Below are 19,141 nucleotides of genomic sequence, written 5' to 3'. Positions count from 1 at the left end.
ACTAACATGATAACTGCGTAGATGTATGCCCATATGACACGGTATAGACAGAGCTTGGTTCTGCCCAAGGCTTGAGTGACGTCTATGGTCTACTTACTAAACAATATCAGAGAAGCCACAAAGCCACACAAACAGAGCTGCAATATTTGTGGTTACTGTAAATATGATTATTAGTTCACAAGTTCAAAGAGAGACCTGTCATTTTCAGACTTTTGGAAAATACAGACAAAAAAAAAAAATAGATATCGGCATGAGCAAAGAAGATTTCTTTCTTGGATAATTGTGTTCTTCCTTTCAAATATATTGAATATCATCGTTTCGTTTGCATTTTTTTTTATACTTCATTGGATTGAATGACATGAATAATGGAGAAATATGACTTAATAACACACGACATTATTTGTGGGCTCAGTCCGCATTTTGCACTTTCCCTTTCACATTTGAATTGCACATTGAATTTCCAATAATCACTGTCATTGTATCTCCCAACTCTTGATCTTTCGTGCTCAAAGACTATTTCTATCTTGCCCATTTTAGCTTTTTTTTTCTTTCTAAAATCTATTTTTTACATCAGCGTCCTTGACATTCCTACACCCATACCTCACGTCAGCCTCTCCCACACCCCTCTCCCAATACCACACCCTGTCCCCTTTACCCCCAACGATCCCTAGCATTCTAACTGATAATTTCAGCATGGAATAACATTGAATAAATGAAGTAAGAAAAGGGAGGTGTGCGACTGGAAAACCGGGGAACATAGACGAAATAAATGAAAAAGGAAAATCATTATCGCGGGACAATCAGCATACCTGCCACTTACTATCTACAGGTATTTCGTCTCCATTGCCCCTCTCATGACCTAGCGGGTATAAATAGTATTCCAGGTGAGAGCTCGCGTATGCATGCAGGGTACCTCACTAGACTAGATCTCGGCACACAGGCAAAGGAATCAAACAAAGTCTTATAAATTTTTGAATTGTTAAATTTTCACAAACGTGTATCAATAATTGCGGCATGGTCAATGTCTAGGACCGACCTTTAACGTCACCATCCGAAAGACGTGACAATGGGACCGTTTCGTAAAGGGCTTTAATACAACTCTTGAAACTTTGCCATTATGTCACCTGCAATGGACTGAGGGCTCAGCCTGCGGCTATTACCATCAAGCTTTCCATTGTATTTACAATAACGCTAAAGTTTCGACGGTTGAAACTCTTTATGAAACAGGTCCCAGGTCTCAAACCTCGAACCTTTAACACCTATGCATCAACTCGTAGCTCCTCCAATGCAGCATTGATTACAAGCAAACACTACTACGCACAGTTTGTGGTGGTGATTATGGGTTGCAATTGCTTTGTTCAACCAATTAGCCAAGATGATGACATTGAAAGTTAATTAAATGAAATGGTAAAAGGGACACGTGAGCTTATTCAATTCTACATTGATCATGTTGACGCAGATTTTTTTTACGATAACGGAAAAGATTTTCCTTTTCGCAAAATATTGTATTAAACCCGCTTTCCTACTGCACAATGGATGTGAGAAATGAAAGGACAGTACGCAACAGGAAACATCAAGTAATTATTTCATATCTTATAAGCACATTATCTTTTTAATACGGAGACCGAAAAGACGTTCGATAGCAGTGAACATGGTGAACAGAGACGCGATTTGAAAAAATCAAATTAATTCTTGCAGATTGTCAAACTATTTCAGCTTAATATACTACGGGTGGGAAATAATAACAGAATAATACACTACTTGTCCAAACTAGCTTACTGACCCCATGGACTTTTTTAAAAATGGGTCCATGCTGACTCTAACACCACAATGTCAAAGCATTGTCATGCAGTGGCACACATATACGATCAGAATGGCCGCAACTTATAATGACAACTCATTTATTATCTGACTCGATAATGTGGATATCATGGGGAAGTAGGTATTGACATGTTTATTTTCCTGAGGGCAACTAATATGGGTTTGAACCCGTCCTACATCCCATGCCAATTGGAATCAATGTGGATAGTTCTATTCAATACCTCGCTGAGTATAGTAGTTAGAAGCATGTCAAATTAAGAAATCAAACAAAACGTGTTATCAAAACGTATCTGCGAGCAGTAATACGCATCACAATCTTCAACTATCCTTTCTCCGAAAATGACTTTCATACAGCAGTGGTTAATGATGGGTCTAAGGATAAGTTGGATGACGACTGGATGAAGATAAGGGTATTAATTGGGTAGGCATGCCATGAGGAGTGGGTTACGAGTTGCATGACAAGTTTGATGACGAGTTGGGTGAGGAGTTGAATGACGAGTAGGATGATGAGTTGGGTGACGAGTTGAAGGACGAGTTGGATGGCAAGATGGATGACGAGTTGGATGACGATTTATATGACGAGTTCGATAATGAGTTGGATGACGAGTAGGATAACGAGTTGGATGAGTTGGGTGACGAGTTGGGTGACTAGTTGGATGACGAGTTGGCTGGCGAGATGGATAACGATTTGGGTGACGAGTTGGATAACCAATTGGGTGTCGAGTTGGATGACGAGTTGGGTGACGACTTGCATAATGAGTTGGGTGACGAATTTGGTTGGCGAACTGGGTGTCGAGTTTGATGACGAGTTTGATAACGGGTTGGGTAACGAGTTTGGTGACGAGTTGGATGGCGGGATGGATGACGAGTTGGATGATGAGTTGGGTGACGAGTTGGATGACAAGTAGAATGGCGAGATGGATGACGAGTTGGGTGAAGAGTTGGATGACGAGTTAGATGATGAGTTGCGTGAAGATTTAGGTGTCGAGTTGGATAATGAATTGGATGACGATTTCAATGACGAGTTGGGTGACGTGTAGGGTGACAAGTTGGATGATGACTTGGATGATGACTTGAATGACGAGTTGGTTGACGAGTTGGATGATGAATTGGGTGACGAGTTGGGTGGAGAGTTGGATGATGAGTTGGATGATGAGTTGGATGATGAGTTGGATGATGAGTTGGATGACGAGTTGGATGACGAGCTGGATGACGAGTTGGGTGACGAGTTGGGTGACGAGTTTGGTGACGAGTTGGGCGAGGAAGAGGATGACAAGTTGGGTGAGGAAGTCGATGACAAGTTGGATGACGAGTTGGGTGAAGAGTTGGATGGCGATTTGGATGATGAGATGGATGACGAGTCGGGTGACGAGTTGGATAAAGACTTGGATTATGTATTGGATAATATGTTGGGTGATTCGTTGGATGAAAATTTGGAGAAGTCAACAATGTGTATGAATGAGTTGGATGACTTGGATAGCAAAATAGATGAGTATGGAAACAATTTGGTTGAAAGGTCAGGTAAAGATTGAATGCCGAGTATAAGTATGATCATTCTATCTTTTTAAAAAAATGTGTGCGAACATGAGTATCAACAATTTCTAAACCATTCTCATCATTTGATTGAGATACCAGTTGGCATTCTAGTAACGGAATCGAACCCCCTAACTTAAATGTTTAAACGCTGGTGCCAAAGACCACTCGTTCAGCGCACTTCCATGATTATGGCTCAGAGAGCCTGATCCATAAATTCGAAAATAAAATTGGCCTATTCAAAACTTCAATTTTCAATTATACCTCGGCAAAACAAACTTACAGAGGATGAGAACTTGTGCGTCCAAATCAATCAGCACTTGTTTTGATTTTTACCACTCTGCTGCAAATAATTAAGCATCTGGGACTTTGGGAGCTTAGAACGATTGCTTACGAACACAAATGGAAGCACTGACATTGGATTTTCAAGATAAATGAGCCATGGCCAATGGCAATGGAAAATAATGACCCTGAAAATGATTACCGACTCATTAGCTGACAATCAATTTTCCGCAGAACCAACGATAAGTGGTGTTCCTTTAGTTAACCGTACTAAATCACCTGTGCATAAAAGATCACACCATTGCCACTCACAAATAGTACATCAGATAAGAAGACAGGGTTCTTCAAAGAGCCTTCGATTAACAGTAAACAAATATTATGCAGGATTATTGTCATAAAGAGAAATACATATGGCGAATTGGATGAACTCACGACAGTGGCTATTAAACTAGCGTCATTTGATATTTTGTGTCGCGCCCCGGGGCATGGCATGTCATTTGTAACTACGAAAAAAATAGGGAATAGAACTATCTTTTCACTATCTTTCTCTCTCTATCCCCCACCCTACTTCTATTTACCCCCCCCCCCCCCGTTTAACTCCTCCATATCTCTCTCTCTCTGATCTCTATTCTCAAATGCGAGACTGACCTTGCACTTGGAACCCTTGATATACTTTTCTTTGTTAAAAACGTTTCACATCAATCGATCATGCTCTGTATTGATGATAGTGATGACAAACGAATTAGATAATCATCAAAGCAATGCTTTCATCCGTCTTCAATTCACAAAGCGCATCTATATATCCCAGTAAATTACATTCTACAAAAAGTACATATATCGGTTAATCTGTTCCCGTTTCCACTGCATTTACATACAAATCATGTATACTATAGTGAAAATATGCGGCATGAATGCCATATCAAACACGTGGTGTGTGACGGTTATCAGGTATCTAAAAAATGTCAGGAGGCTAGATTTAGCAGTAATACAATAATAATGATAATAACAATAATAGTAATAATAATAAATAATAATATAATAACAATAACAATAACAATAACAATAATAATAATAATAATGATAATGATAATGATAATAATAATAATAATAATGATATTAATAATAATAATAATAAAAATAATAATAATAATAACAATGATAATATTTAATGACAATAATAATAATAATCATAATAATAATATTAATATTAATGATAAAACAATAACAAAGACGACGGGGATTATGATCAAGATGACGATGACGATGACGATGTAACCATCAAAAGGAGATCTAATAATAAAAAAATGTATTGCCCCAAAATGAGAGGATATTAACATGACTAACATGACCAATATGAAACGACGGATGTATCAGAAAATGACTATCAGAAAGTAAAGAGATCTACAAGGGCAGTATTAAGAAATCCACTCCAATCATGCAAACGTTATTTCACTTTTAATTTCTATTTGAAAACTAATTTCTCCTCAATTATTCTCAAAATATATAGTTACATTTAAAAAAAATTACTTTTTGGCCAAGATCGTAAGCATTGCTGAACATAATTTGAAAATGTCCTAAGTAATAGCGAGCCACCATGACACCGCAATGCCTCAAAAGTAATTGTATTCAATGAATATATAATTTGAAAAAGTTCATGATTCTGACGTAAGTGAGGCAGGGAGATGGAATTTATTGCACTAATAAGTATGTTTTCCAACATTCATCGCCGTTCCAAGGTTGCACCTTTGCTTCTTACGTGGGTGTATTCAGTTTTTGAAAGCTCTTTCCATGCTTACAAAAAAAATGACAAAGAAAGGAGCTCGGCATTTTAATGTTACCATGATCTTGATCATCTATCTTCACCTTTCTATTTCGTCACTGCTGTTACATTTTGTTCAGGTACATTAGACATTTAAAATCTGTCTGCAGTTCTCCAACAATGACGAATGTTTTTCTCTATTTGACAATGCTCGAATCATTTGATCCGTCTGCTCTATTCTCCTGCAACATAAAAGTTTGCATTTTGAAAGGTCGAGAACATAGCAAGGGCGCAAAGTGACAAGGTATCAAGGTTGCGATTTTTAAGATCCAGGGGGGTTATTGTTATGAGGTCAAATATAAAACGTTCATTTCCGATAACAAAATAGCAAATCCCACAGTTTCAAATGCTTAACTTCACAATTGTTTTTATTTGTTAATTCCATCAATATATCATTTCAATTGAGATAAATGACGGGATCGTGAGTAATAATTTGTATTAACGTAGACACGTTTCGTCTTCAATGATCATGATAATCTCCAAGAAAGTACACTTGATTCATTAAGTGTACATCAATTAAGTAAATTGTAATTGTTACTAGACAATATATATTTTCGATTACATTTATAAGATGTAAAACGTCTTGATTATGTCGCATTAGACGCTATAGAAATGTAATACTTATATAATCTTCATAGAAAAGTTGCCTAAATGGAGGGTGTTGAGAAACCAGAAAGTGTGCAAGTGTTTCGAGAAGACCGTCCACTGAATTTCGCAACAGACAAGTGTGTAACATTCGCCGGATTAATGGAATGACTCCTCGAATACATTTATAAAAAACCTCCAATTATCATGATAGTTTCCTATGTGAGGGGGAGATTGGAAAAATTGGGAAAGACGAAACCGCTTACTAAACTGGTTTAAAAGATAAACTTGTCAAACTTTACCAGCGCAATACACAATTTCCACTCTGTCAAAATGAACAAAATTTTGACACAGGCTAGCTTCAATGATCTTTACTAAGCACATGTCAATAATTAAAGAGATTTGGTTAATCACAAGGAGGCTGTAGTCCATCAAATGCATTGGTTCCGGACTCCAAAGTCACAAAACTTCCCAGTTTAACAAAATTCACACATGTCCTATATCGGCATGTTTTATTAATTTGACCTCAATAGGTGTGTTTAAAATGTTAATTTTAATTTCTCGTAACTTCTTAGTTATTGAGGCAATCAATAATCATGCCGATGGTCATACTGAACTTTTGTTCATTTTGACTGAGTGGACTTTGTGTAGTGCGCTTGTGAAGTTTGATAAGTTTCTTTTGGAACCCAGATTATGTAGGTCTATACCAATGAGGACTATGGCAAATATTAATCTCAGACACAAACAATAATATTAACCATGTTTTGCTTTGGCTAATATTATGCCTTGCTGTTTTGTAAGCAACACAGCGTGCTATTTGTCATCCATGCAGAAGAAATAAAATCTCCGAACTATTTGAGTCGCAGCCCTGTTTTGTCCAAAGCGCTGCGTGGATTTGACACGCCAATCAAATTTGACACCTTTTTATTTTGATCCAGTCAATTTTTGTTATGAATAGAACCGACTAGAATTGAAATCAAATAATAGCGACAAGTGAGTTCCATCTAAGCTGACGTAGGACAAGGCTGAGCATATTTACTTTCAGAAAGAGATAATTCCCTAGGTTTCCGGTATCCCTCAATGAAAACCATGGCAACAAACAATATTTGGAAGAATCATCTTTTTTTTTATTCCTGAGTGGGATCGGAATGTCATGATACGCGTTAAGTCAAATCAAGATGTAGAAATGGTTGCCAGTTTTGGGGTTTTGTCTCTCTAGCAATATTCGGAATCGTCAATGCTTACCATACAATCACACCGTCGAACCCAACTCCAGACCGAGAAATGTTATTATGTTATTACCAATGACAGACGATCGATCGGTTAGGACCCAGTTTCGTTGGTGTGAATGTAACACATACGTAATGAGGTGTACGTAGTGTAGAGGGCACCAGTTGAAACATGAAGCTATTAGCTCCAATAGGTTGTAATTAGTAGTTATTCACTAAAATCATAACATTCCTAACAAATGACAAAATAACATTTATATCCAGACTACAGATCAATCTGAATGTCAAAAAACCCCATTATTTATATATCATATTTAACGGGAAAACGATAGCCATGGAACCGCATTATGCATCGTTTTGATTGCTTTGAAGTTCAATTGCCTGAGAACCCCCACAACAATCGAATGAGAAACAAAAGAAACGTTCCTCGCAAAAAAAAAACAATTCACACATTTTTTTCTTTCGGTATTGTAAAAAAAAAGTTTATTATTTTTATATTTCGATAACTTAAAAAAAAGGTGAAACTACCCACTCAGGTAGCATTAACGCAACGTCACGGACATGTCCGCAGGCCATACATGATTCTATCAGCATATCCTGGTAAATTGAAATTAAGGAACCATTGTTGCAAGTTTCATGACGTCATTTGGCCATATAGAGTTGATCCCTTACCATGCCTCCTCACAATGCACAATAGTCAATTTCTATGTGGTAAACCTTGCCATTTCTTTTCCAAATCTCTGTATCATTTTTTTGTTCTATTCAACGATATAACTGCACATTACGTGTACATACTCGGGTTATTTGTTCTCCTTGGAGGTTGTTAATTTGTTTTCTATGTCTTTTGTGTCATTTTACATAACTGAAATCGTGACCTGCATGGGGGGAGGGGTTGTTCCAGAAAGCTGTTCTTAAGTTAAGAGTGACTTTAAGAGCGACTAATGAACCTTTCTTACGCGCTAAATAATCACCAATGAACATTTAATGGTGAATATCATTTACCACAAGACAGGATCATCGGCTAACGACCATGATCTCTGTCGAATGGTAGTATGGTAATGGTACTAACGTAATTCTGTATATTTTCAGAGAAAATGGTCACAAAAAATGCCCCACGCCACGTCCCAAAGACCCTAACCCGTTCATCTTTCCTCACGATCCCCTCTATCTCTGCCCTCCCCCCCCCCCATTCCCCCTCCCCTCACCCTCTCTATCTGGCATTCGCTTTATGTTATCTCAACTGAATTTCAATATTGCGCTTGTCGAAAGTACGATATTTTTCCCGACCGATCAAGGCCAAAATCAAGCTCGTTCCATATTTCAAGTTATCCCTGGCTTTAGATATTCAGAGCGCTTGATCCTAAAGGGTCAAGCCAACCATTGATAGTCAGTAGCGCGAATAGAAATGTACAATAAACTACAAATTATGTCATGACACGGGATAATTCATTTCTAAACTTCAATTGATGATCACAAGAACAGCCCATGACCTGGAATTATACCTTTGTCCGTTGAAAACAGACAGCAATTACATAGACAGTCGAAAATTTGGAAAAAGGTAATGAAATAAATTGGGCTCAATGTATTGATTATTATCGTTGAAGGGCACTTACCAAATCATTTGTACCAATAATAACAATCTTAAAATTGAAGACGGTAGTTTCGAGAGCATAAGATACGCTTGTGAATCCCTATCTGCGTAAGCGAGTACGATACCGCATTACAAACTGATCTCCGGGTTTTCATGACATCATCCAGCCAACGAGTGAGGGGAATCCAGCCTTGGCCATAAAATGTTTTGTTGGCAAGGAGAAAAATAAATTAAACAGATTGGTCAAAGTTTGAAAGATATCGGACAAGCAATAAGAAAGTTATAGCTGCTTTAAAATTGAGATCACTAATAGTATGTACATTTCAAATTGGCAACTGGGTAAGTAAATTATGACAAGGGGCAAGGACAACTTTCCCATAGGCCATGTACTTTATTATCAGGCAAATTTGTGGTTTTCTCTTAAGTACCCATTCCCCTGGGGCAGTAATCTAAATATAACCCAGGTAGTATATTGTTTAATGTCCTCATGAAAGAAAAATATAATTTGAAGTAAAACTTTTGGGAAAAATGACATTTTAGCCATAATATGTATTGGAGTACATGGAAGAGTAGTCCTTGCCTTACATCACTATGACATCCCATATGCGGCCAATTTGAAGTCTCCATGAGTATAGTGATTACCAATATTTACAACTTTTAAAAATTCATAACTTTCTTGGTGTTTGTCCAATATTGTTCAAACTTTCACCTATCAACTTGTCTGATTTTTCTTTTTCTTATAAAAACAAGTTTTTATTTGGGTTGGATTCCCCTTTAAACATGAAACTAGCTCTGTGATTTAAAGACCCAGTGTCCAGTTATGTGCAGTAGGTCTAGGCCTATTCGTTTGAAGTGTTTAAAGAGATTAGTATTGGCATCTATCATCCATGTCATAATCTTAAAAGCGATGCAAAGTGCGTATGGGTGGATGGGTGGTGGGGAATACGACTGTGCTTTCCTAAATCGTAAGCCCCCTAAACGATCATATTTGGTCCTGTACAATGATGGTCCTGTATAATGATATAATCAGAGTACCATGATGCTCAAGTTTAGCTTCATCCTTCCAAGTCCATTCATTTTCCGACCAACCATTCACCTGCCGCAAGACACGATGAAAAAAGTCTAATGGAGACCGTACTTCAATCTGTCCAAAGCTTCATCAGATAACCCTGTAGATGTACTTCGATTAGACTACACAATACTTGTCTTGAAGGGCCGCTGCCGTGGGCGACATCAAGATGAATGCTACAACAGAGATTATGGTGATTCTCTCTGTCATTCAAAATGGCGCCCAAATCATGAGTATGATAAGTGGACACTAGAAAAACCTTGAATGAGACATGATGATGTCAGCTGTAGGGGAACATGTTGGAGTATTGAATTATCCAACTTTTTGTGTAGCTCCTTCTCTCTAAACACCGCCAATCTACTCCCGTCTCTCCCTTTTAACCCCCCCCCCTCCTTCCATAAGAAAATCACAATACCCCCCTCTGTATCTCTGTTCATCTTTCTCTCTATCTCTGTGCCTATCTCTGTCTCTGTCTCTGTCTGTCTCTCTCTCTCTCTTATTTGTTTTCAATTTACCTTTTAAAAAGAAACGCTTTTCTATATTTTCTGTTAAAATTCCAAATAAGGCTCCTGCGTTTATAGCTTCCTACATCTTCGAATTTCGTTTCCAATCTGCGATCTTCCGTCGTACATATCGAGCACTTTCACTTTCTGAACCCCAGGAGTCCTTGTCGAGGAATTAGGCAACACGGACCCTCGGATCAGGCCGGGATTGCCCCGTCTCTCGTTTGCAGATTCCGTTGGATTGGAAGTAGACTGCTGGGAGCTTTACCACCTATGATGATGACCATACATGCCTGCACCACCCCCGATGACCCCCCCCCCATTATGACCACACATACCTAGACCAATGCACCACCCCTGATGACCGCCCCCCTTACGACCATCCATGCCTAGATCAATGAACTACCGCCGATGACCCCTCCCCTACCCCCTCCCATTATGACAACACATGCCTAGACCAATGCACCACACCCGATGACCGCCCCCCCCTTACGACCATCCATGCCTAGACCAATGCACCACCCCTGATGACCCCCCCCCCTTACGACCATCCATGCCTAGATCAATGAACTACCGCCGATGACCCCTCCCCTACCCCCTCCCATTATGACCATACATGCCTAGACCAATGAACCACCGCCGATTATCCCTCCCTCCCCCCCCCCCTCATTTAATCCGCCCACACAGTGAACGTCATCCTCTACGACTGACCACACCACACCAAATAATAACAATAAATTAATATTTATAAAGAAAGTGTGCTTTCTTCCTATCGCTGCTGGATAGCGGAAAAATCCGTCAACGCTTTGCTTGTTCAGGAAATATTGTACTATCCCATTATATTTTTTAATCAATGCCCTACTCAAATGTGTATTGATAAATTGTGCGTTGCAAAGAACGTAAATAAACTATACATGTGGTTTTAATCGTAGAATGAAATAAGATATGTAATTTTACAAATTTTAGAAAGAAATATAATGTGTGTGAGAGAGAGAGATAGGGAGGGGAGAACAAGTGGAATGCCTCTGGCCGTCTCACCTGCATCACGCGATTCAATATAGCAGCAGTGCTGATTTTGAAAACTACTATAACTCGCACAAGATGTTCAGTGATACTTGGTTACTCTTATTTCCACGTTTTATGAACTAGACCAATACACTTATAGAGATATGATGGCAATTCAACAAGTACCCCCAACGTGGCCAAAGTTCTTTGACCTTACATGACCTTTGACCTTGATCATGTGACCTGAAACTCGCACAGGATGTTCAGTGATACTTGATTACTATTATGTCCAAGTTTTATGAACTAGACCAACACACTTTCAAATTTATGGCTGTAATTCAACAAATACCCCAATTTGGCCAAAGTTCATTGACCCTAAATGACCTTTGACCTTGATCATGTGACCTGAAACTTGCACAGGATGTTCAGTAATACTTGATTACTATTATGTCCAAGTTTCATGAATCAGATCCATAAACATTCAAAGTTATGATGGTAATTCAACAGATACCCCCAATTCGGCCAAAGTTCATTGACCCTAAATGACCTTTGACCTTGGTCATGTGATGTGAAACTCATGCAGGATGTTCAGTGATACTTGATTAACCTTATGTATAAGTTTCATGAACTAGGTCCATATATTTTCTAAGTTATGATGACATTTCAAAAACTTAACCTTAGGTTAAGATTTTGATGTTGATTCCCCCAACATGGTCTAAGTTCATTGACCCTAAATGACCTTTGACCTTGGTCATGTGACATGAAACTCAGGCAGGATGTTCAGTAATACTTGATTAACCTTATGGCCAAGTTTCATGAACTAGGTCCATATACTTTCTAAGTTATGCTGTCATTTCAAAAACTTAACCTCAGGTTAAGATTTGGTGTTGACGCCGCCGCCGCCGTCGGAAAAGCGGCGCCTATAGTCTCACTCTGCTATGCAGGTGAGACAAAAAGGGTGGCGGACAAAATATAAGTTATTGAAAGATATGATATTAAAATTCATGATGCTTAGTTGGAGGCTGTTGAACTATAATAGTTCATTCTCCTCTCATAAACATGCTCAATACAAAACCAGTGGTATTTATGAACTTGGTATCTATGGTTCTTTCAGGACAAATGGGGAAACAATTTGATTGTTATCATTTAGTTTTGTTGATCTTGTAATATCATCATCAGAAGTAGTAATACTTTAGTATAGCATTTTTTGTTTGAATTTATTTGTAAAGCTAAACACTATACATGTATTTCCCCATTAACTTTAACAGACACCTTACAACACCCATTTGAAATTGTGTATCGACAACCTCTTTTCAGCCGAAATGTGGTAATTGCGACATTATTTTCTCATACTTGTCAAATCATTATATACGATGTGTCATCATTTACAATAGAAATGAATGATGTTGTTTTTGTGACCACACCCACAAAGGCACAAACCACACTTTACATCAATTGCATTCGTTTATCATCGTCATCAGAAAAAAATAACTTCACGTTAAAAGGGAATTACAAAGACCCAAGGCATAGTGGTTTATTTTGTATAGTGCAGAAATTGAGGGCCTCGTCGAGGCATACTATTGAATCTCCGTAAATGCAATCTCACTGCAAAATCAAAGATATGAAATGTAAAATGACTTCTCATTCATGTTAGTACATTTATGATGTACAGTATATGAAGCTTGTTGCGAACCCCAGTCTTCGGTCTCGCTCTTGACATAAAGCGGATACTGATTGTGGAGCGTTGTGGCCCAGTTGATTAGTCTTCGGACTTTGAAACAGAGGGTCGTGGGTTCGAATCCCAGCCATGGCGTAATTTCCTTCAGCAAGAAACTGATCAACAGTGTGCTGCACTCAACCCAGGTGAGGTAAATGGGTACCGGTAGGAAGTAATTCCTTAAAAAGCTGTGTGCGCTATGAACGCCTAGCTTAGCCGGGTAATATAGGAGCGCCTTGAGCACCTAACAAGGTGGATATGTGCGCAATATAAATACACTATATTATTGTTATTATTATTATTATTATCCGAATCACGAGACCGCATCGACTTTCTTCTCAATATTCTAACCGAACTCGTAAACCGAGACTGACAGAATGGTCTCACCATCATCACCGGTTCCGCACTTGAAAACCGATACTGTAAATTTATACAAGTAAACGATTTTCAAATCATGAAATATTATTCGACAACAGCAATAGGGCAATTATGACGATCTAGCAACAACAAAAAAACGATGTCTCTTTTGAGGATTTTAACGTGAAAATTGACATTTTAAAGTTGGATTCGGTTTGTTAGTAAGCCTAAATGTAGATAATTACACAAGACTCTTCTTTTCTTCTGGGCAGGGCAAGATATCACTGACGAAATGTCAATAAGACATTTGAGAAAAGTGAACTTGATCGGGATAATACAATGAAAATATCACTTCAGTAAACAATCTTGGGTAAATTTAATCTTCGCATCTCTCCATCACACCTTTCTTTGTTTCCCAATATCATTTCTATTATTCCCCCGACGTATGTTTGTATCGGAGCAATACATGCAAGTCAATATAGAATCATCGATTCGCTCTTATGTTGCTGATCTGTACATATAAAAGGACCCAATCGACAAATATTGAACTTGGAAGGGAACGCTAATTGTGTGAGGTTAGAACGGTTGACGACATGGAGGTCCTTTTAGCTCCATGATGCCAAAAATAGCCTACTTTATAAACTATGTTTTAAAATATTTTAATATAATATGATGAGAAGACTTGTCGGATGTTCTCGCCCACAGTTGCCATAGTAACAATGATTCTCAACCAATCATATTCACAGACAAAATTGTTGGGGAAAAATCATGAAAAATTAAGTTCTGTATGTCGTCTTCTTCACCCCTTCCCCCGCTTCCCTTCCCCCTCCCGCACCCCACCCCTCTCTCGCTGTCTCTCTGCACCCCCTTCTCTCTTTCTCCTCCCTTCCCTCCTCTTTTTTTTTCTTTACACTTGGCAAAGAGCAAACCAGGTGGCATATTGTCAACAGCCAACACACGAGTCTTCAGCGTAACATCAATCGATATTCTCCTGATCACCCCTAAGTTAGCATTGATCGTCTGCTAATTATTTCGCGTCTCGGATTCATTTACTTTAGAAACTGATACAGGCCAACGAGATAAGACGGGAAAAGGGATGAACGAAAAAGTTGACAAAATATTGATAAGCGTATCATATTCACGGGAGTAGTCACATCTGGACTAATTTACAACTTCATCAATCGCGTAATCTGAACGAAATCCAATGAAAACGATATCACAATTTGAAAATACTAATAGGTATACCACTTACAAACGCAACAATACAAAATTACAAGGCAAACAGAAATTTTCTACCACTGTCGTCTAACATTACTTACCAGAAATATCAAGTACGTTATCATGGTAATGTATGTGATTTTTTTTTTCTGGCAGCTAATGAAATGTCTACATAACAGGCGGAGAGTCAATGAATTGAAATTTAGAAAAAAAAACGAACGGCTGTTTCCTATTAAATGCCAATTCGCATATAGGCCTAAGTGTAATCGTTGATAACTGAATATATCATAAACCTACATGCAAGTAACAACAACAAACAAAATAACAAAGTGTGGAAAAGACGTGGTGTGAAAACTAAATCAGAGCACGGAAATGGGCAATTGGGTGTATTTTTGAAAATGTTTTCAATTTAATTTCAATTAACAATTCAACAAGGACAGCCCTACGTAAAGACCATTACTAAATATGAATAATAACGAGAAAAAAAAAGAGATCATCTAAACAAGAATGGGATAAAAACGGGATTAATTATATCATATGATTCATATCATGATGAAACGGCTCGTTTTCACCCTTTTATAAACTTGTCAATGCACTGACCTTCACCGTGTGTGATGGTGAAGTGGAACGAACCAAAAAATATGATTATGAAAATCCAACAAACAACAACCTCAATATGTTGGCTGCTGATTTATTATCAATAATTCCATTCATATTTTTATTCCTGAATTTAGCCTTGGATCTCTTTGTGATTTGCGTGTTTGTGATACGTTTTTATTCGAGTGACCGGTTAGCTTCTGTCACCGACATGTCGAGGAGACTGAATATATATCGATCGAGACGATTGCATTATTTAGAATAACGCAGTTTCGGTCGGTTACCGAATGTGTGACCGCCGCGATCTGATTTTTGCGTACAAAATGCTTACAACACCGTGTTTCCTGCAAAGAGTTTCTCAATGAATTGAAATGAAATGAAGTATATTTGCCTTGAAGTGACACACAGAACAATAAAGTCATTAAAATGTGAAATTGGAAGGGTTCACTGGAAAATGAGAGGCCCTTGATCTCAGAAGCACCCAGAAATATGTAACCCATATACGTTAAAAACTCTCTCTATTATATTATCATGTCGATAACAAGAATTAAAAATAGTATAGAAACTTTGGCAATTGGCAATAGAGAAAATGAATACTTATCCATTTTCCACAGTGATACAATGATACATTATACGTATATGTATACAACATTTTATTTTCAATAATCTAAGGGAAAAAAACAAAAAATAAATAAAGTTGAAATTCCTTATAGGTCTAATCTAATGATGGACCCTCAACAATTACTCTCCTACCAAACACCTCCTCCCCTCTTTCTCTTGCATCCATCCACCCCCCCCCCCTCTCTCTCTCTCTCTTTACTCCACGTCGAGTGAAGATTGATGACTCCAGGCCTTGACCCCGCCCCTCTGGGTTCTGACCCCACCAAAATAAAAAGGTTATCGACACAGCCCCTTTGGGGTTCACCCTTCAAAATAAAAAAAAGAAAGAAAGCACCCTCGAGGTTATCATCCAAGCCCTTTCTATCATCCCTCGTTCTCGGTCACGATGTCGCTCTCGGAATATACACGTGTACCCGACAAGTGACAGCTCATTTAGGGTGACGATTTAAAGGCACTTGGCTGAAGTGAGAAAACACAATAATCGCCAGGTTTCTGTCATAATTCAACCGAATACGGGTCAAGTGTGGCCTGGTTGTCTAAACCTTGGTAGGACGGAAAGTTCTTTGTCGTTAATTCGTGAGCAATTAAATGAATTGTGTAATTGTCGTTTTTAATGATATTTATCATATTAGTCCACCTATTGTTCGTACAAACTTGTAGTCTCACTGGCATAATTGAATACCATCCTAATATAAATATCAGATAGGCTAGGTCTAGGCCTACATGATACAATAATGCTTTACAACTTCAACAAGAATCCCTGATAGGCTTATAGGTCCATAGGCTACGATAGAGACCACATCATTCCGTTTCTATGAAGTCGTCGATTCATGTTCGGAATTGGGGGGGGGGCGGGGGTAAGAGCGAAAAAAAAATGTTAAGCAGAATTTTGAGCGCAAAGAGTGCCGAAAAATCTGCAATTTGTACGTATAAAAGTATTGTTATGCCAAGTTTAATGGTTTTATAGTGCTTATCAATGCTTCTTAAATCATATATTTGCATTAAGCCTATAATATTTTCAAGTTTTAAAAATCATTGGAGGTGATCACCACCTGCAAACCCCCCCCCCCTCAATTGACGCCCTCGGCAAGGGACTACTAGGTGAAGAATTCCTTGAGTTGGTTGAAGAATTTTAGAATTTGCTGTAGAACTACACTATTACAGTGCTCATGATCTTTACGCAAATTATACATGTCTATTTAAACTTTTTCAACTCACCTGGATAGTTGCAGTGGTGTATTCGTCTCCTCTCTAGATCAGGGTTGTTCTTCCTGTTATACTTGACTGTTTGGGTGGTGGGGGTGGCGGTACTGGTCACAGGGGACATCTGGCTACACTTGCTGGCAACCGCCAGAGGATACGGTGGAGGCGGGGGTCTGAGACAGAGGGCCGATCCCTCAAGACCCAAGGGAATGTCCGCTGGGGAGCCGGGATGGGAGTTGGGTGGGGTCGGAGGGAAACCGCTGTAGGACTGGTGGTGCGGTTGGTGGTGCTGGTGGTGTTGCGGTGGAAAGTGTTGGTTGTTTTGGTGGTGATGGTGGTGGTGGTCCATCGGTGGCAAGTTGATGTTGAAGGTGAAGGAATTGGACACGGGTCCCTGGTTCTGCTGCTGCTGGTGGTGGTGGTGAAACGTCGGGGAATGCATCATGGGTTTGGTCTCCATGGCCAACGCACACATGTCAGGGGGTGTCGGCGGAACCCCCATGGGCATACTGGAGGGGTTGGGGTTGCACTGCATATTGCACGGAGATGGGAGATTGTCCAGGGGTTCTTGTTTGATCGTCACCCCGCCCACTGTCAATGATTCTGGACTGCACCCCGACATCCTGCGCATACCACAATGGCTGTTATTGTTATTATTCACGATGTCCATGCTGTACTGGAAGTTCATGGACAACCTTGCTGCGTTGGCATTACCGCCATTGCTGCACGGAATAGGAATGGAAGGCACTCGCATGGGACCGCAGTCGGACTGGACACGTGGTACGCTCCCCTGGTAATCACAATCCATCTCTTCCTTGATGTGGGGAAACTGATGCAGGCCAGCGTTGACCATTCCGTTGTCGATCACGCTGTGGCCGTTGTCGATGTCACCGAACGTCGAGGACTTCGGGTCGAAGAAGAAGTCCTCCATCATGGAAGCACTCTCGCGTCGGCTTTTGCTGTCGCTGGATGTCGAGGAAGGACTGCATGGCTCCTTCTTGAATAAGATATCCGTCAGTGGATCTGCTCCATTCCCATCCTGTGAATTAACAAGACGAAAATAAATAGATTTTATACCACTTATTTCCATGTACATGTGTTAAGAATATGCCTACTAATTAAAAATAACACGAAAGGTTGATCATGAAAAAAGATCGTTTGAAACAAAATTACCAATCGATTTTCAATATCCGACCGTCCGAACCTTGACAGCTACTATATAAGTTGCATTGTTGTAATGTGTACATAACATTTCAATATCTTCACAAATGTTTAAGTGATTACGATACGCGTCACTTTTTGTCTTCTTAGTCATGTTATAGTGTTTAAATGTGTATTCATACAACAGGCGCGGTCGGGATGTGGCGACAAGGCTCAATAAACACCATACTTCTGATTCTTTACAATAATTGTATTCATAGTGTCAAAAGACACGGCGATCATCATATTTTTGACACAATTGCAATAGAGAAATACCCATCACCACAGGATAATTTATTTTTAAATATGATTATCCTTTTCTTTCAGATTGCCTGATCTGTAAGATATCAAACTTTGCACATCGTTCCCAAACACGCGCCTCTAGACAATGCATCATAATATTTTCTTCCAAGGTGTTGATGTCAAATGGTATCATACTTGGGGAAGTAGGTTACCAAAACATATTTACGACAAAACATATTTCGTATCATTCATATCGGTCGTAGTGTCGTAGTGGCCAATGGGAGGGGGTGTCTTTAACTTGAGGCTGTGAGGACAAAAATAAAAGCCTTCTTTCATCGAGAACACGAACAGCACAGTAGTACGAACTTTAGAAGAACTTTGACTTCCAAAATAGCTAACAAGAGACTCCGTCAACATTTACAGTCTGACAAAAACCGCATCCAGTTTTCGTAAGAGATATGAAAGAAAGGGGATAGAAAATAAGAAGGGAAAGAGAGATGGAAGGAAGGAAGATACGAGCAATACAAATAGATATGCAATAATGACAT

General features: G+C 39.1%; 2 protein-coding genes across 2 annotated transcripts in view; both read right to left on the bottom strand.

Moving 5' to 3' along the window:
• Positions 1–2,469: 2,469 nt before the first annotated feature.
• On the bottom strand, positions 2,470–14,854 carry LOC135154194 (uncharacterized). The gene is made up of 3 exons (XM_064099514.1): positions 14,831–14,854; positions 2,791–3,205; positions 2,470–2,606 (listed from the first exon to the last, which is right to left on the bottom strand). Exons 1-3 carry the CDS (start codon positions 14,852–14,854, stop codon positions 2,470–2,472), a joined length of 576 nt encoding a protein of 191 aa, XP_063955584.1.
• Positions 14,427–19,141, bottom strand: part of LOC129261391 (uncharacterized) — a 17,421-nt gene continuing 12,706 nt past the window's right edge. The window contains exon 2 of the mRNA XM_054899455.2: positions 14,427–18,189. Coding sequence (XP_054755430.1) covers positions 17,143–18,189 — 1,047 coding nt within the window. The 3' untranslated portion in view covers positions 14,427–17,142. The remainder of the gene's footprint in view (positions 18,190–19,141) is intronic.

This window comes from Lytechinus pictus, chromosome 5 (assembly GCF_037042905.1).
Source record: "Lytechinus pictus isolate F3 Inbred chromosome 5, Lp3.0, whole genome shotgun sequence".
Lineage (NCBI taxonomy): Eukaryota > Metazoa > Echinodermata > Echinoidea > Temnopleuroida > Toxopneustidae > Lytechinus > Lytechinus pictus.
This window is presented reverse-complemented; position numbering and strand designations above follow the sequence as displayed.